The sequence below is a fragment of the Aulonocara stuartgranti genome (assembly GCF_965226115.1).
Source record: "Aulonocara stuartgranti genome assembly, chromosome: 3".
Lineage (NCBI taxonomy): Eukaryota > Metazoa > Chordata > Actinopteri > Cichliformes > Cichlidae > Aulonocara > Aulonocara stuartgranti.
Window position 1 is genome coordinate 4395478 of NC_138941.1, and position 21902 is coordinate 4417379.

General features: G+C 45.0%; 3 protein-coding genes across 4 annotated transcripts in view; 2 read left to right on the plus strand and 1 right to left on the minus strand.

Moving 5' to 3' along the window:
* The window catches only part of LOC309702415 (NACHT, LRR and PYD domains-containing protein 12-like), a 325943-nt gene that overhangs the window by 229591 nt on the left and 74450 nt on the right, over positions 1-21902 (plus strand). The gene's annotated exons all lie outside the window — the stretch shown is intronic.
* Positions 1-21902, plus strand: part of LOC309702243 (protein NLRC3-like) — a 237265-nt gene that overhangs the window by 97361 nt on the left and 118002 nt on the right. The window lies entirely within an intron of this gene.
* Positions 3846-10625, minus strand: LOC309702392 (uncharacterized protein). Its single transcript, XM_082527109.1, has 3 exons — positions 9502-10625; positions 4278-4463; positions 3846-4143 (listed from the first exon to the last, which is right to left on the minus strand). The coding sequence occupies exons 1-3, from the start codon at positions 9586-9588 to the stop codon at positions 4114-4116; spliced, it is 303 nt and encodes a 100-aa protein (XP_082383235.1). The 5' UTR covers positions 9589-10625; the 3' UTR covers positions 3846-4113.

The window sequence follows — 21902 nt, forward strand, 5'->3', positions numbered from 1 at the left end:
TGCTGTCCAATCATTGTGTGCGAGGTTACCCTTATAGTGCGATGTGTGTTTGCACAAAGAGAAGCATGTGTGTCAAATATAAATAAGCACAGAACAGAAACAGCTGCTCGTTTCTTCTGTTTAGAGTCAAGTTAGTGTTTTGTGTCTTTGTTTGAGGCCTGATGTCGAGCAGAGGTGTGTGTAACTGCACTGGTCTGTTATATGTGTGAAGTGTGTGCTTCTCTTCAGCATCATCTTTGTCACTGCTGATTCCTTTGTGTCATCATGTGTTGAGAAGAGAGAACAGTTATAACGGAGGAGCAAAAGGAAGCCCTGAAATCTGCATCAACAAGGAAGTGTTGGCTCACCAGTGATCCCAGCAGAGCCACTGGTTTGGCTCCAGTTGTTCTAGATTCAATGATGTTGTTGCTACAGATACATGTCAGCATCTTTATTGAATTTAATATGAAGCAGAAATGGTGTCATTAGGAGAAGAAGAGGAGAACAAGTCCGGCGAGGAGGCAGCAGCTCTTAAAGATGAAACAGCAGCTCAGCCCTGAGCTCAGAGAGCTGCACATGAAAAAGCTCCTCAAGCAGATCCTGTCAGAGGTTTGTCATCAACAGGAGGAACTGTTCACATCATAGGATGAAGATGCTGTCAGCTGGATGAAGAAGGTTATTTAATGCAAACGTTCACACTGAAGTCAAATTGTTGTCGTGTTGAACAGATTCATGTACTGATCGTCTCCAGAATGTTAGAAGAGCTTCAATGAATCATTAGAAACAACTTACAGCTGCACAGCTGTGTCAAACACATCTGTGTGTCATTGTGGGATTGTTGTGTTTCTACATGTGACACACGTCTAAAACATGCACACAATCTGAACACAAACAGGGACTCATGTGTTCCCACAGCCAGATGCTGAGAGCCATTTCCTTGTAGTCCTGTGTCTACATACATGAACCATTAGATGTTATTGGAATGATTGTCAGCTCTGATAGTTTCATGTGTGTTTAGCTGGACGCTGTTTGATCCTCGACATGTTTAAAGGTGTCCAGTCCTGAGACACTGGGGCTGGAAACAGCTGTGATGTCATTGGACTGTCACACAGACAGAAGTGCATGAAGTGAGCAGCCGAGGAGCCGCTGATGTTTTGGATTCAACAGCATTTGAAAGGTCGACACAGACACATTTGCACACAGAAAGCTGAATCTGTCATATGCCACAGTGAACTCACTGTTCAGTGTTTTTCAGGAAGCTTCTTAACTGCCTCTGCTGCCAAACAAGCAGCTGATGTCCTTGAGAAGAAGCTGAAGAAGTCTTCAACAACAAATACAGGAAGTGGACTTTCAAATACTAGATTCACTTTAGACTCACAGAGAAATGACTCAACCAGCTGTGTTTGACTCTATGAAAGGTCAGTGTGTGTCTGCACACAGACTGTTGTGTTGGACTGTTATTCAGTTGTCTGCTGAATGTTTTCAAATGTCTGCATCTCAGCTGTGATGAGGCTGGGGGTCATGGGAGGCCACCGTAGCAGCCTCTTCAACATCATGACATCATCATAAATGCTGCTGGACTGTCTGATGGGCTGACGGTGAAAAAGCCGTCGGGAAGGAAACAGAAGACATTTCAGAGGCTGCAGCAGATTTCTTTGATTCGGGGCCTTTTTCAGCTTTATTGGACAGAGCAGTGAAGATAAGTGACAGCAAAGCAGAGAGAAAGGGGGCGTGGCCCGGGTCAAAGCCAGGCCAGCTGCTCTCCACCTCGTGGTCACCTGCTCATCCTAGTGAGCTCCACCAGCAGCCCTTTCACACACTTTACACTGTCAAACACTGTGTGTGGACCTCAGCTAACAACAGGCTACATTTAAGTCTGGACTACATGCTTTTATATTGTTTTTATTCCATCAGCAGCTCAACATCATGAGCAGCTTTGACATAAAGACATCAAACTCAAGCTGACTTTAAGCTACTTTTAATACAGGGGCTCAAAAACAACAACATCTTTATTATATATCAGGACACAAAGTCATTTCATCTCAAAGGGAAACAGCTTTATTTGGAATAACCAGCACTATCAACTGGTTTGGGATCTCCACCAGTTTCATGTCTTTGCAGCTTCTCCAACAAAGTTCCTGTAAAATCAGCATGTTTGTCTTTATTGGTTTGATAGTGATTGATTATTCAGTCCCAATCTGCTGTCATCTAAAGAACAAAATGATGTTTCTATGAGTCACAAAGCTCCAGATGTTGTCGGCTTCACAAAGAAAACAAAGAACTTAAACACAAAGTGTTTGGAGCCAAAATGTTCCCAAGCTGCTCTTTTTGAAATGGCAGAGGTACAGTGGTGTCTAACAGCACACTGTGGAAGGCAAACATGTTATTGTTGGATGAAACTTCATGAATCCTTTGTAGATTTGAGCTGTTGGAGCCTTTCTTTTCTCTTCAGGTGTACAGATGCTGAGGAGGCAGGTGAAGCAGGTGGAGCTGTTGTGATGCTGGCAGAGGGTGTGTCTTAGTAACTCTGTGAGGCAGAACTGGATCCAACATTGTGGATGTGTTGATGTTGGAGCCATTAAGAGTCTCTGGCCACACTGTAGGATTTCCCTTTGATCCACTGTGGGGGCATTTTGGAGTCTGTCAGTGAAACTCTTCATGTTTGTGTTTGACTCCAGTTTATAGAAACAGAGAAATGTGTCATGCTTTTGTTCGGCCTCCACAAATACACACATTTGTTCATTGGTTGGACTTTTTGGAAGGAGACACATTGAAAACCATGTTAATAAGATCTTGTTGTTTCCTGTGGATCCGACACAGAGAGTGGACTTCAGACAGAAAGCGTGGAAGAGATTTTAGAGGCCGTGTGTGGCAACAGGAAGTTTCTGTGTGTTTGCTGATCTTACATGTGGAAAACAACACGTGATGTTTGTGAAGTCCTACAATGATCATTGTTCTCACAGCATTTTGAGTGGGAACAGTTCAAACTGGGAGTAGTGGGAGTTATTTACTGATTGAAACAAGCTGAATGTTTCTGTGACGATGAAGATCAGCAGCTCAGCTGATCAATGAACTGACATCTATCAGTCGTTTCATGAGATGAAGTCATCAGCAGACATTTGTTCTGACTGTGTGATGAATGTCAGAACGTCAGGGCTCTGCTTTAGTCACTGCTTGATGATCATTGGCTCATTGTTGAATCCAGGGCCCAGTCTGACCTCTGACCTTTGCTGCAGGTCTTCTGTGTTATCTCCACTTTCATGTCTGATCTTCTGCTGTATCGTCCAAAATAAACATCTGGATCATTTCCAACACTTCAGCAGATCTTTAGTTTGGGCAGTGCAGCACAGAATAACACATATTGTACTATACTGCCCACTTCCTGATCTTATTGGATCTGTGTGTGAGGTTGGTGAAGGAAACACATGTTTACTGAGTGAGTCGCTGCCATTAGGAACTAGTTTTTATATCACAGCCTGGAAATCACACAGGACCATTTCTGCAAGTGAAAAGTCGTCATTGGAGGAAAATGATTGTGTAGTTTGTGCGACTGAAGACTTGTCCCAACTACATGTGCTGCTGACCCTTGACCTTTTCTTTAGGTGCACAGAGGAGTCTGTGGGAACATCCAGAACTGAGGCATCTTGTGTACAAACGTGTTCAGACCAGATGTCAAATGATGTCAGATGTCATCCGTGAATGGATGCAACTGTGGATCGTTCCAATAAAATGAGGCAGTTTTGTAAGTACAAGCCCACTACAACCCATCATCAACATTTTAAATTACATTATACATCTTCACTGATATAAAGCACCACTATTTTAACCTGATTCACTTTTTCCACCCTAACAGTTCATTCCTCAAATCAAACAAGATATTTGACCCTAAAAAAATGCATCAACAAATAATTTTGTAATAAAATATTTATTCTTCAACTTTTACAAGTGAAATCAAACAAGTGTGTTTAAGAGTGAAACCAGAGTGGAAGCTGCTCATATAGAGTCCAACCCAGGCTAAAGTAAGCTGAGTAGAGCAGCACCATCAAAGTGTCGGCTCTCTGAACACGGTGCAAGATCGCCATCTGCAGGACAAAACTAGTTTTTCTCGCCCTCCTCGTCAACATCAAGATGATGTCATCGTACAGCAACTGATTCCCTGTCCGTCTGGAACAAAGCATTTACATTAAAAAAGACATTTACAGAAAATACAAACACCAACAACACATCTCATCATCACATGATATTTTATTATTTATTATATTATATATTTTTATTGTACCATCAACATCAACAAATACCAGCATATTTTCTTTGAGATTGAGTAGAGTGGACCTTTCCCTTGGTTCACTTCCTGCTCGCAGCATCAGCTGACCTCTGACTTCCTGGTTAAGGTCTCTCAGCGTTGACTGGAATATCAAATCGGACTCACACCATGTTCTTGTAATGTGGTCATGTCTGTCAGCTGTTTGAAGAGCATCTCTGGCCTAAACACAATAGGAAGAACAACAACACGACAAAAAAAACCAACACATTTCCATATTAGATGAAGGGCACCGTAACTGGAAATGGTAACATTCATCTGATGCTGCTTTGGATTTATCTTCTGTTTTAGATCAACTTTGATCACTTCGAGCCATCTTAAGTCCGTTTGTTCTTCTCACTAACATCTCGTATGATTTCAGATCCCTGCTGTTCCCCAGCTGCCCTGTAGGTTTGTGCTTTGACCTCCAGAGGGCGACAAATCAGCACAGACAGAGAGCTCCATTCAAACTTTGCTGCCATCAGGAATAATTCTTCAAATATAATCATCAGTGTTTGAGCAGTTATGATATCAGGGACAATCTAGACATGTGTGACAATACTGAACATGTCACATGACACACCTCAAACATCATGTGATCCACTCTCAGTCTGCACTTTCATTCATGACTTCAACAGGTTGAAATGAGCTTTGAAGAAACATTCAGTGAAATAAATCTTTCATGGATTCATGTGAGCAGCAGATGAACTTTACAAAGAATCAGTGGATTTATCTTCTGTTTTAGACCAACTTTGATCACTTCGAGCCATCTTAAGTCCGTTTGTTCTTCTCACTCACTAACATCTCGTATGATTTCAGATCCCTGCTGTTCCCCAGCTGCCCTGTAGGTGGCCTCAGTGTGTCTCACACCATTTACAGATGATTACAGGTCGTTTACAGTTCAAACAGGTCCAACATAAGAAATATGCAGAAAATATCCTGCTATAACAGTTTGGGTCAAAGTGCAGATGTTCCAGATGTTCTGAGTCTGTCTGTGTTTCATGTTAACATGTAGATGTTGGACCAAAGTGAAGCTTTTTGATGTGACAGCAGGAATGTGAAGTGTAACTCTGAGCTGTAGGAAATGAAACTAAACGGACTTTTTCTCCTTTATTTATAGGAAAGTGTAGGAGAGCAACAGATGAACAAGCGTTACTGTAACAGGAAACATCAGAGGACCTTTATGTTCATCATCATCACTGTTTCCTTGTTCTGTCACAAACACACACTTCCTGCTCTCTCTCTGATGGATCTGATTGGCTGTTTCATTCACAGGAGGTCAGGGCGTCACACAAACAGCTTTAACTGCACAACGACACACTTTAAATCATCTGCAGACAAACCTGTGTGTTTGATTTATGAAGAAATAATAAAGACGTGTGTACAGCTGTCCATGAAGCAGCTTCTCACACAAACTCTGACACTTCAGCCACTTTAATTCCTGCAAAGCTGCGTAATAAAGAGCTGTGACTGCTATGAGCTGCTGATGATGACTGCATGAAGCTCTCAGCTGAAGCTTCTTTCATTTATTTTAATGTTAATGTCGCCTTTTTAAGTCTGTGTGAGGATTTTAATGACACACATTAAAGGAGCTTCTTTGATTAGAACCAAATTCATGTTGATTTTCAGCCTGAAATGATAAAAACTTTAATAATTCTGTTTATAATCATCAACCTGGAGACTAATGAAAAGTATAATAGTGAAAGAAAGCCTTTATTATTTGAGTAATGCCTGAATCTGCTCAGAGACAACACAGAGGTGTTGATGACAGTTTGACATTAACTGAATTAAAAACAAAGTGCTCTTATTGTGAAAATCTGCCTCCTACTTCTTTAAATCATTTTTATGTATTTTTTAACGTCACAGTGAAACATTGAGGCATTAATCTGACACAGTTTGATCAGCAGCTGTGTTTTCACTGACGTTTCACTTTGATTTGTTCAGACTGAGCAGAGAGGATCGGTTCTCTGTGTGCGCACTGCTGAGAAACACAAGCTCATTTCTGCTGTTTCATGAAAAGTGTTATGGAGGAACAAGAAGTTCAGCCTCTAAACTCTCAGCGTGAGGACTGAGTGAAGAGTTTCAGAGCAGAGAGTTTTGGCTCACAGCTTTTAGCGTCTACACAAAGAGACGATTACGCACTTGATCTGAGAACATCTCCACCTCCTACAAACAAACTCTCCTACGAGCAGCTGTCACAACCACAACAGGCAGAAGACTGGATTTCTTCAGGTCAGATTTACTGCAGTTTGCATAAATTGTGTGTCACAGACTTTGTAGTTCACATTTGTGTGACTCGTTTAAATCTTCTCCTCCTGAAAGTGAAACTCTTACAAACACATCAGGCCACAACCTGCTGCAGGTTAATGATTGATCTGAAGGCAGCTGACCTTTGAGCAGGAACTTGTGAGTCTTTTATTGTGTTTAGCACTGCCAAGTGCTGGCCTCTGCTTCCACCATCACATTTACACTGGTAGGTTCAGCACTGCTGCCTGCTTCAGACTGAATCCAGCAGCACAAAGACACAAGTTAATAAAATCAGCATCTATTCCTTTATCACTGCTTTGTTACAGAGGAGAACAACGCTCCAGTAACGCGTAATCCGATTACTTTTTTCAAGTAACGAGTAAAGTAAGGGATTACTATTGCAAAAACAGTAATTAGATTACCGTTACTTTCCTGTAGGAACGCTGCGTTACTGCGTTACTAAAACCGTGATTTTTTTGCGAGAATGTCTCACAACAGTGACGTAAGCGAGTGCGCCGTTAGTGACAACAGCTGTGTGCAGATCAACAATGGATCACATATCGAGTGCAGAGAGAGTATGAGCGTGCAGCGTTTAAAGCGTGGAAGTACTGACCTTACTTTGAGTTTGATTCCATAAAAAGTGACAAAAACATTAGTGTCCGCTGTGCGTGGGAAGAAAACTTCTTTTTACAGCGAAAAAAACCCCTAAACTTCCAACAAGCACCGAGTAGCTACGACGTAATGGGAAACTCACAGAGAAACTCGCGGATTCTTCCACTGACCGCGGCACACCTGCACCAGGGTAAACCTCCGCCTGCCCCACTCCTGCTTTACAGGTGAAAATAGAGCAACAGGACCGCTGAGTCTTTGACTTTATTTATTTTCTGCTGTGTTTTACTTGCATCTATTTGAAAGACTGAGTGTAAACACACAAAATATTTTATTTTATGTGCTGGAATGTGCAGAAAATAGGTTTAAATGTTAAACTAATTTCTTCCAGTCAGAGAATGTTGCAGATAATTAAATGTTTGCTCGATGCATAAAGTTAAAAGATTAAAACTAATAAAACAAGTTTTAAAAAGAGACTTTTCCATTTGATTACATTTTGTATGATGGATTATGTAGAAAAAGTAGAATTGGGCTGAAAGATCTATCGCTTTATCACCTACTCAGGTTGGAAATCGTGTTTTTAAAAAGTAACTAAGTAATTAATTACTTTTGAAAATAAGTAATCAGTAAAGTAACGGGATTACTTTTTTTGGGAAGTAATTAGTTACTGATTACTGTTTTCAAGTAACTTGCCCAACACTGGACAGAGTGTTGGCTTCATCACCGACACACGTCACCACATCAGGAAACAGCTGGTTCAGTGAGTATTTAAGGTTCACTGCAGACAAACTGGAGAAAAACGAATCACATGAAACATTTGTTACTGGTTTCTGACCTCGTCGTAGAGACTCACATACCTGTGTTCTGCTATCAGTGTGATCACATGTGCTGGTACAGTTTGCCAGGTTGACCCATGTAACCTCCACTATCCTGTAGACGTGGAATATGTTTCACATATGGATCGCTTCATTACTCGACTATGACTGTGTGCTTCACAGGTGCTTACTGAAGTGCTGCTTTACACAAAACCAGACAGTAAAAATAAGAACTGCAGGTCCAGACCACAGGTTTATGTGTTGATAATGATGATGTGCAGTCACTCATTGTCACAGGATACTTCCTGCAATGATGCTACGGGTCACGCAGTTCTGCAGAGGTGGAGGAAACAGATGCTTTTCCTAACAGAGACACTTTAATGACTTAAAGAATCTAACTGACACACAAACCTCAGTTTGTCTGACATTCATGAGAGTAAACTGCTCCTGAATGTTCTGTTAGTTCACTGGATGTTCACCTGACTTCAAATGTAAAGATCCCTGAGACAAACTCTCACGAGTTCAGCGGCGACGCGATCGCACAACCAGCCGCGACGTTAAAGGCCGACGCGCTCACTACCTTTGGTTACAGCTCTCAGCTCACACGACATACACAAAAATAATGACGCTGGATGCTTCTGTGTCCTCAGAAACACCAGATCGCTGTTCACGAGAAAAGGATGGAAACAGAGTGAGACATCTCTCCCGGCGGACACACAAACACTGTGCTAAGGTTTGTTTCAAAACTGAGCTCCTGGGTTGTGTAGCTGCTGAGCGAGCAGGTGGCACACAAAGACGCGCTGTTAGGAATCATTACATCGAGACTGACAGGACGTCACTGGTACATAAACACTGATCTGTGGTTTACTGACAATGTTCTCAACAACAGACGCACAATCCTGGTTTGGTCTGGTTATTTGTGTTGTACGGCTTCGTTGGTCTGACGAGCTTTTAGGGATGTCAGCAGAAGGATTTCACGTGCTGAGGTCATATTTATGAATCAACCTGAACAGCTAATACTTTACCTCTTTATTTTATAACACATATGAACACGTTATAGTAGATTTGTGCAATGTGTGTTTCACGTCTTTATGGGCGTATAGATCTGTAAACAGGCTGATGGGTGTGTGTCTGTTTATTGTAGCGGTGCAGAAATGTTAAAAATGATGATAATAACAACACTTCTCACATCAGGCTACAACACAAACCTCCTGATAGCTGCAAACAGCAAAACCCCCAACGACAGGCACACAAAGAGCGAGCAGGGACCCACCCTGCCAGCATGTGAGCCTCCTACTACGACTCACTGTGGAGCAACACAACACCAGGAGACGGAGGATATGAGAGAGGATACAACTGCTGTGGGGGAGCAGCCACACACTCCACAGGAGACGACGGGGTGAGAGATGGTTCGGTGCTCCTAACATCATGTGGACGCTCGTCTGCACATAAACAAACCTCACCTAACCCCACCTCCTTTCTCTTTTTGCAGGGTGGGGTGCTCCATCCTTACACACTTTGCACCACGTGGCTCTCCATCTATTCGTTTACCTTCTTGGGTCTCTTCCTCCTCTGTCCCAGCCCGTTGAGCCGATCGCTGGGGTCCAGCCTGTAGTGGGAGTGGCTGTCCTCGCTCATCCTGTCCCCGTCCACGCCGGGTTATTCCTTTCTTCTTTCTGTCCTCTGAATCGAGCTGACCTCTCTCCTCTCTGGTGCTCGCTCTCTGAGCCGGCGGAGCATGAGAGAGAGGAGTGGTTGGGGAGAGGGAGGGGAGACGAGCGAGGGAGGGAGGGAGCACAATGGTGTTGCCATGGCAGCAGCTGCCACCAGTGTTTATCTGAAAACCAGAATAGTTGCCACACTCGCACACTCGCACACTCGGCAGCCACACGTTTGTGTGCGACCTGCCCGTGGCTTCCTCGTTACAGACACACCGAGAGGAAACGCTCAGACACAAGGCCGAACATGAACGAACACTCGTGTGTGGGAGGAACAGGGCACAGACTCCACGCCGTCGTTAAAGATGGCGTGTGTGCTAAACGGAGCTGTGCGCTGATTGATTAGTCAAGTGAAAAAAACAAAGGAAGCTGTCTGGATGGAGTTTGCTGCTCCCACTAATCAAAGAGATGCATCACAGCTGGAGCTGATTGATGCACGAGCCACCGTTTGCACAATCCCACCGACTCCACGCTTGTGTTTCCTTTCTGCACCATGTTGTTAACACTGACCCCACACTGTGTTCATGAGCTAAAGAAATCAGGATGATTTCACGGACCCACACAGACACACACAGATCCACACAGACCCACACAGATCCACACAGACCCACACAGACCCACACAGACACACACAGACCCACACAGATCCACACAGACCCACACAGATTAAACATTAATGTTCCCAACACAGATTTACATGAGAATGACAGGACATCATAGCCCCCCCTGCCCCCCCTGATATTACATCACTTCAATCCCAAACAGAAGGAAAGGAAAGATCAAATCTGTCTTGAACCTCTGCTTCAAAGTTACAGGAACACTGGAGTCACTCTCACTGTCAGAGACCTCAGTGTGTTGGAAGCTGCTAGAAGAAGCAGATGGGGGAGAGGAAGAGGAGGGCCACGGTGCTGATCTGAGGAAGTCTTCTGATCAAACCACAGCAGACCAACAAGCCCGACGTCGTTCTGATCCCACATGAAGGCTTCCATCTGTCTATTCTGTCACATCGCACACGTCTCAAGTCATCCTGTTCAACCCATCACAACATAATAGTAACAATAAAACAAAGGCAGTGGAGCGTTCACCACGAGCTTCTACAAAAGTGCACGTTCATTTTAATAAAACTGTTTTTACAGCAGTGTGCGAACATTAATATGTTGTAACCAAACGTTTGTTACACCAGCTGCACTGAACCTGTGGAGACTGGAAGTTATTTGCTGCTGGTTTGTTCAGACCTGTTACTGCACACCTTGCATAGTTTGCATAGTTTCCTTCACTGCATGCAAAGAGACGAGGCGGGTGGAAACCTGCGACCCTGATCACATCACCAGTCCATCACAGTCAAACACTCACGGCTGTAATCTATTTCAAATCAAAGTGTTTGCACGGTGAGAAGAAGCTGGCGTCGCTGGGGGAGCGTGCGCCCGGCTGCACTTAAACACAATCTTCATTGGTGCTGTGAAACATCCACGTCTCACTTCATCTGCAAAGAAACCTGATGCATCGCTTTGGAAATATTTGAAATCCCTCATTTGTCACTATGCACGACGAGTCGACCGGCTGACCAACCTCAGGTTATGCAGCGAGTGCTGAGAAGCAGCTAAATGGCTGCAGTGACTTTATTCCCTGAGTGGGTGTGTGTGCATGAAAGCCAAAGGGGGGCTGTGTAAGAAACAAGGGGAGTCTCTGTTGTGCTCACAAAGAGGAAACCAAGATCTGGATTTTATGGCCGAAAGAAGAAAACATCTTTTCAAAGTTTCCCAGGCCCACTGTGGAGACGCCCACAGCTCCCAGTGACACTGACCCACACTGACACCACCTCCATTCCTCACTGTGATAGGCCGGGAGGAGAAGATCCACACACACATTCACATCAGGACAAAGTCCCACATTCCCCTGTGCCACACACACACACACACACACACACACACACACACACACACACACACACACACACACACACACACACACACGTCCTGCATGCTAAGAAGTGAGTGAAGGATGCAGAGGTGTTGAGACGGACACTGAGGATGTGGGAGCACAGACACCGTTCAGCCTGTGTTTGTGTATCAGAATGAATCAGGCAGAAAAACATTAAAAGCAAACTGGTTGTCCTAAAGTGAATCAGGCTGCAGTCAAACTTCAGCTGATCTCTCATCAAAGCTCCCAGATCGATTCGTGCTCCAGTTTCACCATTTCAGCAACACTGTGGGAGAACGGGGTCAGCTTTCAGCAGGGGCCACGATTATGCACAGAAGGAAGACGGGACACGGCCGGTCCTTCAACCATCGTATGGATGTAAGAGCCTAACACAGGTAACACAGGTCACAGCAGCAGAGCTGGTAGCAGCTTTGTGCGCTTGTAGAAAACTCAGCGGTACTGCAGAGGTTGTGTACGTTACCAGGGAAACGTATGTATTTTGTGTGTGGTTGAAGATTTCCAGGTTGTGTGTTCTCCTGTTTTATTCAGTTTATCAGAAGTCAGCAACTAAAATGTAAAAGCAGCTAAAAAGAAAAGACAATGATAGCATTGTGTGCGCAGTGTGTTACAGAGCTGTTGGTGGCAGTCCAATCCAATCCAATCTTATTTATAAAGCACTTTAAAATAGCCAGCACAGGAACAAAGTGCTGCACGGAAAATAAGTTAAAACAATAGAACAACAGAAAACAGCAAAATAAATAAATAAAACACATAAAACATCAAATGAAAACAAAACAAGATAAAACAGCATCGAATCACCTAAAAACAACTGAAATAAAAACCAACATCTCACGTGGTGTCAAAGCTCAGGGTAAAGAGGCGGGTTTTCAAGACTTAAAAACAGGTAAAGAAGAGGCCTGTCTGATCTCCAAAGGAAGCTCGCTCCACAGTTTGCAGCTGCTACAGCAAAAGCAGGATCTCCTCTAAGTTTACGCCCAGTCCTGGGTACATGCAGGAGCAGCTGATCAGCTGGCCTGTATGAGGCTGTCGCAGCTCAGAGAGATGAGATGGGGCGAGGCCATGGAGAGCTTTAAAAGTAAATAAAAGAATTTTAAAATGAATCCTAAAAGAAATGGGCAGCCAGTGACGTGAAGCTAAAACAGGGGAAATGTGCTCAAACTTTCGAGTGCCAGTTAAAAGACGAGCTGCAGCATTTTGACTAATATATGATGCGCTGACCCCAACATAAAGGTCATCACAGTAATGCAGCCGAGTGCTGACAAAGGCCTGGATCACTGTCTCAAAGTGCTGCCGTGAAAGAATTGGCTTTGTTTTTGCAGCTGCCTGAGCTGAAAGAAGCTAGATTTGACCACTGCCTTGATTTGACCACTGCAGGTAGAATGAAATGCCAGCATGTTGTTCACACTTCTTACCCGAGCTGTTCTCCAGCGCATCCGTGAGTGTGGCTGTGAACAGAGGAAGCACTCGAGCAGAAAGTGCTCGTGTGAATGAGTTCAGAGTAGAGCAGCTCGATGTGGGAACAACTCGTGGCGTTCATTTAGAGAACGAATATGTTCATGGTTACTGTATCTCCTCAGCCGAGCCGCCCTTCGTGCCCCTCCCACAGCCACATGCTCCGTCAGTCTGCCTGGCAGAGAGGGAGGGGGGCGTCTGGCCTAGTGCCAGGCTCTCTCAATATTTTATGAGAGGGAGGGGAGGGAGGAGGTGCAGCGGGTTGGTTGGGGGTTAAGAGACTAGCTACACTGAACTACGACGGGGAAACAATTATCCTCCCTGCTGAATTTATAAGTTTGCTCACTTACAGAGAAATGAACAGTCTCTGATTTTTACCTGAGTTTAGAAACATCGAACAAAAAACATATCAGTTATGAACAGATCTGCATGTCCCTGAATGAAGTGTGTGATCCTCTACAACCCTGGATCCCACAGACTGGCTGTGGGACTCTCAGCATATAGATGCAAAGGGCGTCAGCATGAAGCTCGGTGACTGTGGGTGCAGCAGTTCTGACCATGATGTGATCTGTCAGCCTCATGGGCGGAGGATGATCATAGGAAAGGTGCTGGATGGGCCCAAACTCACACAGGAGGAGCTGGTTAATGGTGAGAAGGCAGGTGGATGACAGTCACCACATACTGGTAACACTGGTACAGGATTGAACTACTGCAGCACCCACGCGGTTTAGCATGTACAAGCCCGTCTGAGGTTTGACCGTCTGGATGATTGGCTGAAGGCTGAGAAATGCTGAGTGTGACACACCAACATCCCCACAGTCAAACACACAGTGGTGGCCGTGGATGGGTGCAAACAAAGCAGTGGCTGAAGAAGAAGTGGGCTAGCCAGCCTCCAGAGCCTCCTTTACTAAATCTGTGGAAGCAGCTGTAAAGAGGAGTGGGCCAAAATCCCTCCGGACATGTCGGCACTTTTTGATCAGTTCAGATTCTGGGAGATGCTCTGATATAAAACATGTACACAACAGAAACGAACAGAAACATCCGTTATTGTCCTGATTGGGGAAATCCCGGTGCTCCAGCAGCAGAGTGACGGGCAGGAGCAAAGCCTCACACAAATAAGAAACACGAGACTTACAGTAACAATAAGAGCTGTACAACATGGAACAGCAGCAGAGTGACGGGCAGGAGCAAAGCCTCACACAAATAAGAACTACGAGACTTACAGTAACAATAAGAGCTGAACAACATGTAACAGCAGCAGAGTGACGGGCAGGAGCAAAGCCTCACACAAATAAGAACTACGAGACTTACAGTAACAATAAGAGCTGAACAACATGTAACAGCAGCAGAGTGACGGGCAGGAGCAAAGCCTCACACAAATAAGAACTACGAGACTTACAGTAACAATAAGAGCTGAACAACATGTAACAGCAGCAGAGTGACGGGCAGGAGCAAAGCCTCACACAAATAAGAACTACGAGACTTACAGTAACAATAAGAGCTGAACAACATGGAACAGCAGCAGAGTGACGGGCAGGAGCAAAGCCTCACACAAATAAGAACTACGAGACTTACAGTAACAATAAGAGCTGAACAACATGTAACAGCAGCAGAGTGACGGGCAGGAGCAAAGCCTCACACAAATAAGAACTACGAGACTTACAGTAACAATAAGAGCTGAACAACATGTAACAGCAGCAGAGTGACGGGCAGGAGCAAAGCCTCACACAAATAAGAACTACGAGACTTACAGTAACAATAAGAGCTGAACAACATGGAACAGCAGCAGAGTGACGGGCAGGAGCAAAGCCTCACACAAATAAGAACTACGAGACTTACAGTAACAATAAGAGCTGAACAACATGGAACAGCAGCAGAGTGACGGGCAGGAGCAAAGCCTCACACAAATAAGAAACACGAGACTTACAGTAACAATAAGAGCTGTACAACATGGAACAGCAGCAGAGTGACGGGCAGGAGCAAAGCCTCACACAAATAAGAACTACGAGACTTACAGTAACAATAAGAGCTGAACAACATGGAACAGCAGCAGCGATGGAAACAACCTCGTGTTTGTTGGAGCAGGGATGGTTAGAAAGAGACGACGCTGCTTTGTGCACGGACCATATTTATGAGTACGAGTAGTGAGTTTAATGATATTTCAATTATATGACAAATATCCAGTGTTGGGGAGTAACGGAGTACATGTACGAGTAACTGTATTCTGTTACAGTTACCGTTTAAACAGGTGGTATTCAGAATACAGTTACTTTGTTGAAATAAATGGATTACACTGCATGTTGGGGAGTAACAGAATACATGTACGAGTAACTGTATTCTGTTACAGTTACCGTTTAAACAGGTGGTATTCAGAATACAGTTACTTTGTTGAAATAAATGGATTACACGGCGGTACTTTCCTGTTTCATATTGTGGCGGGTCAGGACTGTTTGGGTTTGTTTGACATGTTCTGTTGTTCCAGGCGGCAGCGTTGTGGTTGCCATGGTTACAGGGTGACACGCTGCGTGTTTCCTGGGTGAGAGAGGCCTTGTTGTTGTTGTGCTAAGCTAACAGGCAGAATGTAGCATCATGGGCAGTGTAGTCCGTGCTGCAGGGAGGATGGACTGCTGTACCCGTGATGTGTCTGTGAGCGAGGGAGGGAGAGAAAGGAAAAGCACAGCTGTCACCGAGCAGAAACGGGAGCTGGAAGCATGTAAATATAATAATAACCACTGCAAGAAGAGAGCCTGACGAGCCCAGCTGTAAGTAAGCTGTTAAGACTCGACCGTACACCGTGTTCCTGTTTTCCTCCGAAAACAATAAGTTCCGTTGTCTGTGAAGGTTCTCAGTCATCCAGGTCATCGTAGTCTGAGGAGCTTGCAAAGAAAAGCGTCTGGACTTCTTTAAGTTGCTTGAAGACGTTTCACCTCTCATCCGAGAAGCTTCTTCAGTTCTAAGAACAGAGGTTTGACTCTGTTCTGCTCCTTTGACAATAAGTTCTGTTGGAGCAGCCTTTCAACGCCTCTCTGTCTCTGCTAGCAAAGTTGACCCAGACAACAAAGTAAAGCTCGTTTTCAGCTACGAACCCGACACGAACCCGACGTGTTAGCCAGAGGTCCCTTTACTACGGTTCAGAGCCGCTGACCTTCAGTAATAAATCACAGCAACAGTACATTCATGCAGTTGTAAACAGCATGATAATATATTAAGTAATCCAAAGTATTCAGAATACATTACTCTCATTGAGTAACGTTACAGAATACATTTTGGGGCATGTAATCTGTAGTCTGTAGTGGAATACATTTGAAAACACTGCAAATATCCAGCACACTGACAGCTGTGACCTTATACACATGCCCAGTGAAAGGTTGATTGAACACTGTACATGGTATATAGCTGGTCTGGGGTCAGATTCTGCCAACCAGGCAGCGCTGCCTCATGACACGGGGCTGGATCAGCCATCTATTGATCCATCCCAGAGAAGATGAAGGACACGTGATGATGACACCACTGTGCAGTTCACATTGGAGGGCTTTATTCCATCCACTGAGTCATCAGAGCTGTGGGCCTTCTGTGAGCTCTGCAGTGTGGCTGACAAAGCTGACATTAAGTGTCCAACTTTCAGGATTTTTGCTAAGCTGTCACTCACTGTAGCTATCATCTCACACACTTGGCTACTTTTCTCTGTAAAGGTGTTTGATGACAGAGTCTTAACCCCTGCATATGAAGATAATGTGTTTGATATATCTGTTAATACCTGACACGACTTCTTTCCTTTCAAGTCTGTTTCACATCCAATTGTAGAGACAAGTGTGTCAGAGGATCGTGTGAAAGGATGTTCTGTCTTTCTTCAACATACATATCTGTGTCACGTATTTACATAAAGAGAAATCGTATCGATGGCGAGGCTGGCGAGGAGGGCCCGCCCTCACCGATCCACCGTTTATATGCAGTCTGTGTCTTTCATGTGTCTCCACCTGGATCCCTGCTGAGCCACTTCCTCCCCAGCCCTCAGAAACACTGTTGCTATAGTAATTGTATCTAAGTGAATAACCATAGCAACCACAGAGATGTTTTGGATGGCACAATGGTAGCTGCTGGTTTTAAGTGCTGGAGATCAAAGGGGCCTAACGTTGTTAGGGAAGAGGAGGGGGTTTAATCAGTGTCGGGGAAAACGGAGACCAGCGGGGTCGGCAGGAGCAAGCAGGAGGCAAAGGGAGGAGCGAGGAGAACGACGGTTTTCCCTCATGGCACCAACACCCGTCCCATTTCCCTGCGGTCCAATAATTAGCTGTTTGGGGTATACTGCGACAGGAAGACGGCTCCTGCTGTCGAGCTTGCAGTGATGGTTAGTAGCTGTTCCACCCATGCTGTGTGAAACTTAATACACGGCCTCATTAAAGATGGAAATTAGCCTTTGGCTATAATCTGGCATGTTTACATTCATGTAATTTTTCTTTTTACATTTATGTTCACTAACATGCACGGTCCTAAATAAATAAATAAAATAAAATCACTTCCTAAGGAGATTTGGTTTCAAGGTCAAATTTATTTCTATAGCACATTTCAAACAGCCGATGCTGCACAAAGTGCTTAACAATATAAAAATGGTATTAAAAGCAACAATGTAACACAATAATAACAGTAAAAAACAATAATAGGACAGTAAAAGAATTAAAACAATAACTAAACTAATTCAAATAAGACCAGAATGCTTGGGTCATAGTGTGTTAAAAGCCAGGGCATAGAAATGTGTCTTTAGTAAAGATTTAAACTGCTCAAGTGTTTGTGCAGATCTAATATTTAAGGGGAGACTATTCCAGAGTCTGGGACCTGCCACAGAGACGGATCTATCACCACGGGATGTGAGGTCAGTCCGTGGGATGGACAGCATTAGTTTTGGGCTGGACCTCGTGGTTTGTCCTGGAGCATAGGCAGAGAGGGGCTCAGACAGGTGAGGAGGGGCTCGGGCGTTAATGACTTAAAAACAAAAAGTAGAAGTTTAAATTGGATCCTGTAGGAGACAGGAAGCCAGTGTAGAGAAGCTCAAACTGGGGTTATATGCTCTCTCCGTTTGGTACCAGTTAGCAGGCGAGCAGCAGCATTTTGAACCATCTGAAGACGATGGATGGAGGCCTGATCTAGACCATAACACAATGAATTGCAGTAGTCTCATCTGCAAGTAAGGGAAAGGTGAATAACACGCTCAAAGACGTTAGGAGGTATGGCTTTACCTTGGCCAGCTGTCTTAACTGAAAGAAGCAGGACTGAACACTGCACTCACCTGCTTCTTCACTTTAAAAGAACCATCAATGTAGACACCGAGCTTTTTACACGTGTTTCAAGTAGCGGTGCTTTATCAGGCCAGTACAGGTCAGCCTAATCACTGGTTTCAAACTCCCAGTAATGAAACTGGGGAACACTGGTTGTGCTCAACCTACAAAATATTTCACGTTCCTGCGATATGTGCTGAGCACGCACGACAGACATGAAGCAGACAGGATCACAGCTGATCTTCTCTCGCTCACGAGTGAGCTAGTTAATGTTGGGAGTCACAGAGGGAGCGCTACGATCAACCTTTAAATCAAAACGGTTCACCTCCGACACAAGGCGTCCAGTCGACGCAGAACCCAACGCAAGGCATCGTCTGAGGGTTCTTCCATCCATCACTGAAACAATTCTGTGCAGGTGCAGAGACACCCCAAGAATCCAGGTGTTATGTGGCAGCTTCGTGCACAAATGTTATTAATAAGTAGCTGTTATTAGAGCGACGCTGAGGGTGCTGAGTGGTTGGGATGTCCCCCAGACCATCACTGAAACACCAGAGCAGCCGTGCTGACGAGGTTCCAGCAGCACGATGCTCTGCAGCCTCTTCCACATGTGCTCAGCATGCAGCGGCTCTCATCTGTGAAAAGCACAGTTCTGGTCTTTGATGGGAAATGTTAATCAGACTGCATGATGTCAGTTCACCCTGCATCCACAACAAAGAAGAAGAAGCCGTATGTAAACATAACATACAAACTGACCGAGGACAAGAGGGAACAGTGCTGCTGTCAGTCCAACGTGTCCACGTCCTCTGGACTAAGAAGGGGAGAAACCGTCCAACTGTCACAATCACAGCCACACACTTGCATCACTGACGGTCTGCATGACTTATATGTAAACTTTAAACTTCAATAAGGATGCCAGCAAAAGCAGCTTCTTTCCACTGCTGGAAAACTGCAGTGTTTGATGTGAAACAGCAGTAATCACATCAGCGATGGCTTCACGGGGACACTGACAGACGATTTCTGTCCCTGCTCCTCTAACCTGTAGCTCCTTAAATCCAAACCCAGACAAAGCTCGACGTGTCCTGTGAGGTTGGACCGCTCACATCCCCAGGTTTGGCTTTTAAATCACATCTTACACTCTGTGCTACAGTCACAGCGTCCAAGCAGGGAGGCAGGAAACTGCCCCGTCGCCAAGGAAACCTAGGTGTCTGTCTGTTGTCAGGGCAACAGGGCAGAGGGGATGGGGAGCAAAAACACGGATAACGACAGGAAGGCTGGGCAGAGACAACAAAGGCAGGCGGGGCCGTCAGCTGACATCTTTGGATAGCAGGAAACTGTGAAGCATAAACAGATCTGATACTCACGATCTGTTTACATGTTTTTCTCTTCACGTGGAGTAAAAATGGCGTCATTCACGAGACCTGGTTGTTCCAAATATGTCAGATTCATGTGCTCATCCATCGTTTTCCTACTGATTCTCCACACAGACAGTCAGCCTGTCGTCATCTACTTGTTTACTTTTCAGTGGCTTGTATGCAACGCTTGGGAACATGCTGGGGAGGGTTACCCATCACCTGTCAGCATTTCAATCAGAAAGCTTCCTGAATCTTAGTTTATGACAGCTGGAGCCATTTACATATGTAACACTGCTGTATTAGTCCTATTATATAAAAGGAGGAGCAAACAGTGATGTGTTCTGCTTCCTGCTCATTTCTTTTCTTCTTGTCTCAAACTGACTGAAAACAAACACGAGTCACTGAGAAACATCCGTGTTTCCTTTATTATGAAGATAAATTACATTTAATCTGACGATTATGCTTCTCTTGCTCATGAGTCACAAATCAAAGGTAAGTTGTTGAAGGGCGCCCCCTTGTGACGGCTTGCCAACAACACATACACTACACGCCACGATCGCTCACACAGGCCACGACTTTTAGGAAAGAGCCCCATTAAACGCTGTTCTTCTGCTCAGTGAATTAGCAGTAAATCAGGAATCCCAGGCTGCTGCGAGGCGGCAGCGGCGTGTGCACTAACAGGCAGCAGCTCACATGACCGGCTAATGTGTCCAAGTTTTCTATGAGCGACACCCACAGAGAGAAGAGGGGAGCCTATCAGAAATAGCACGGCTGACTCGTAAAAGCTGCAGTGAAATCAGATAATGGAGGGGGGGGGCTACACCTTTGAAGACAGTGACCTTGCAGGTGACGTATGGTGAAGGTGGAGACTGTGAGGGGGTACTAGCAGAAGAAAACGCTCAAAAACACAATAATAAAGTGAGCAGGTTAGTGTGTGACTTCAAACCTCTGGAACATGGTTTGAAGTATGAGGGAGTCATGGTGGTGTTCAGTGCATCCTCTGAACAGAAGAAAAGAAGACAAGGAAATGTGAACGAGGACGTTCAGGATAATGAAAGTAGACGGGAGAACTGGGCAGTGGCTGCAGGTTTACAGTGACCTGTGTGAGAGAGCGGATGCTGAGGAAGCAGAAGAAGACTTGGCTGAGGTTGGAAGGATGTGCAGTAAGAGTAAGGAGGACATGAGGGCAGCTATGAAGGAGAATGATGGTCCTGATAAACATCTGGAGGTATGAAGGGGACTTTTTAACTAGATTGTTTAACACAGTGTTGGGACAGATGCTTGTGTCCTGGTACTGAAGAATCAGGGTGCAGAGCTGCAGCAGCCACAGGGGGATGGAGCTGATGAGCCACACCGTGAGAAAGAGCTACTGAAGTGAGGTTCTACATGTAGATGAGGAAGTGCAGAGAAGGTTAGAAGGAGTTGTATCATATCTGTGTGGATGTGGAAAAAGCACACGACGGGACACCAAGAGACGTACTGTGGTACTGCACATACTGAGCACATACTGAGGCTGTGCAGGAGACAGCAAGGCACAGGTGAGCTGAGCTGTAGGAGGGACAGATGGATTTAAAGCGGGGGCGCCATGACATCAGGACTCGACTCTGAGGCCCTTCATGTGTGCGATGGTGCAGACAACACTGGGAACTATAGTGAGAACAGGGAGCAGGTGGAGAGCTGGAGCCAGTAAGACTGAATACATGTGTGTGAAGGAGAAAGGTGCCTGAGTGAAGCTGGTCCAGAACAACACAGTGCACAGGGCAGGTGCAGAGGAGGTGGGGTGGGTGGAGGTGAGGGTCAGGGGGGGTTTGTGAAAGAAGAAACACAAAAACCTGACAGGGAAAATTTAGGAGACGGTAGCTCGTGATGGCAGTCGGGCGAGCTGTTGTGTGTCGGAGACGGTGGCACTGACAAACCCAGGAGGCGGAGCTGGAACGGTTAAAGATGGTCGACTCTTCATTGGGAATGACCAGAATGGAAACGTTTAGGTAGAACACAGGGGCGAGGCTGGACACGTGCAGACGACTGATCGTGGATACACAGGGCAAAGGGTGTCGAACAGTAACACACTAACACAGAAATACTGCTGTAAAGGTCCCAGTTAGACATGCTGAAGCACAGGTCAACAAACAATCTCAGCTTCCCTGTGTGATTTCACTTCATGGCTAAATCATCGTTTCAGGCTTCTTTGGGTATTTGTGGGTTTTAGGTTTTTG

Excerpts from the sequence above, each read along its gene's own strand:
- LOC309702392 (XM_082527109.1), bottom strand. The coding sequence starts at position 9,588 with ATGAGCGAGGACAGCCACTCCCACTACAGGCTGGACCCCAGCGATCGG. Across the intron at positions 4,464-9,501 it reads GGAGGAAGAGACCCAAGAAG|GCCAGAGATGCTCTTCAAAC; the intron begins GTAAACGAATAG and ends TATTGTGTTTAG. Across the intron at positions 4,144-4,277 it reads ATCTCAAAGAAAATATGCTG|ACGGACAGGGAATCAGTTGC; the intron begins GTATTTGTTGAT and ends GCTTTGTTCCAG.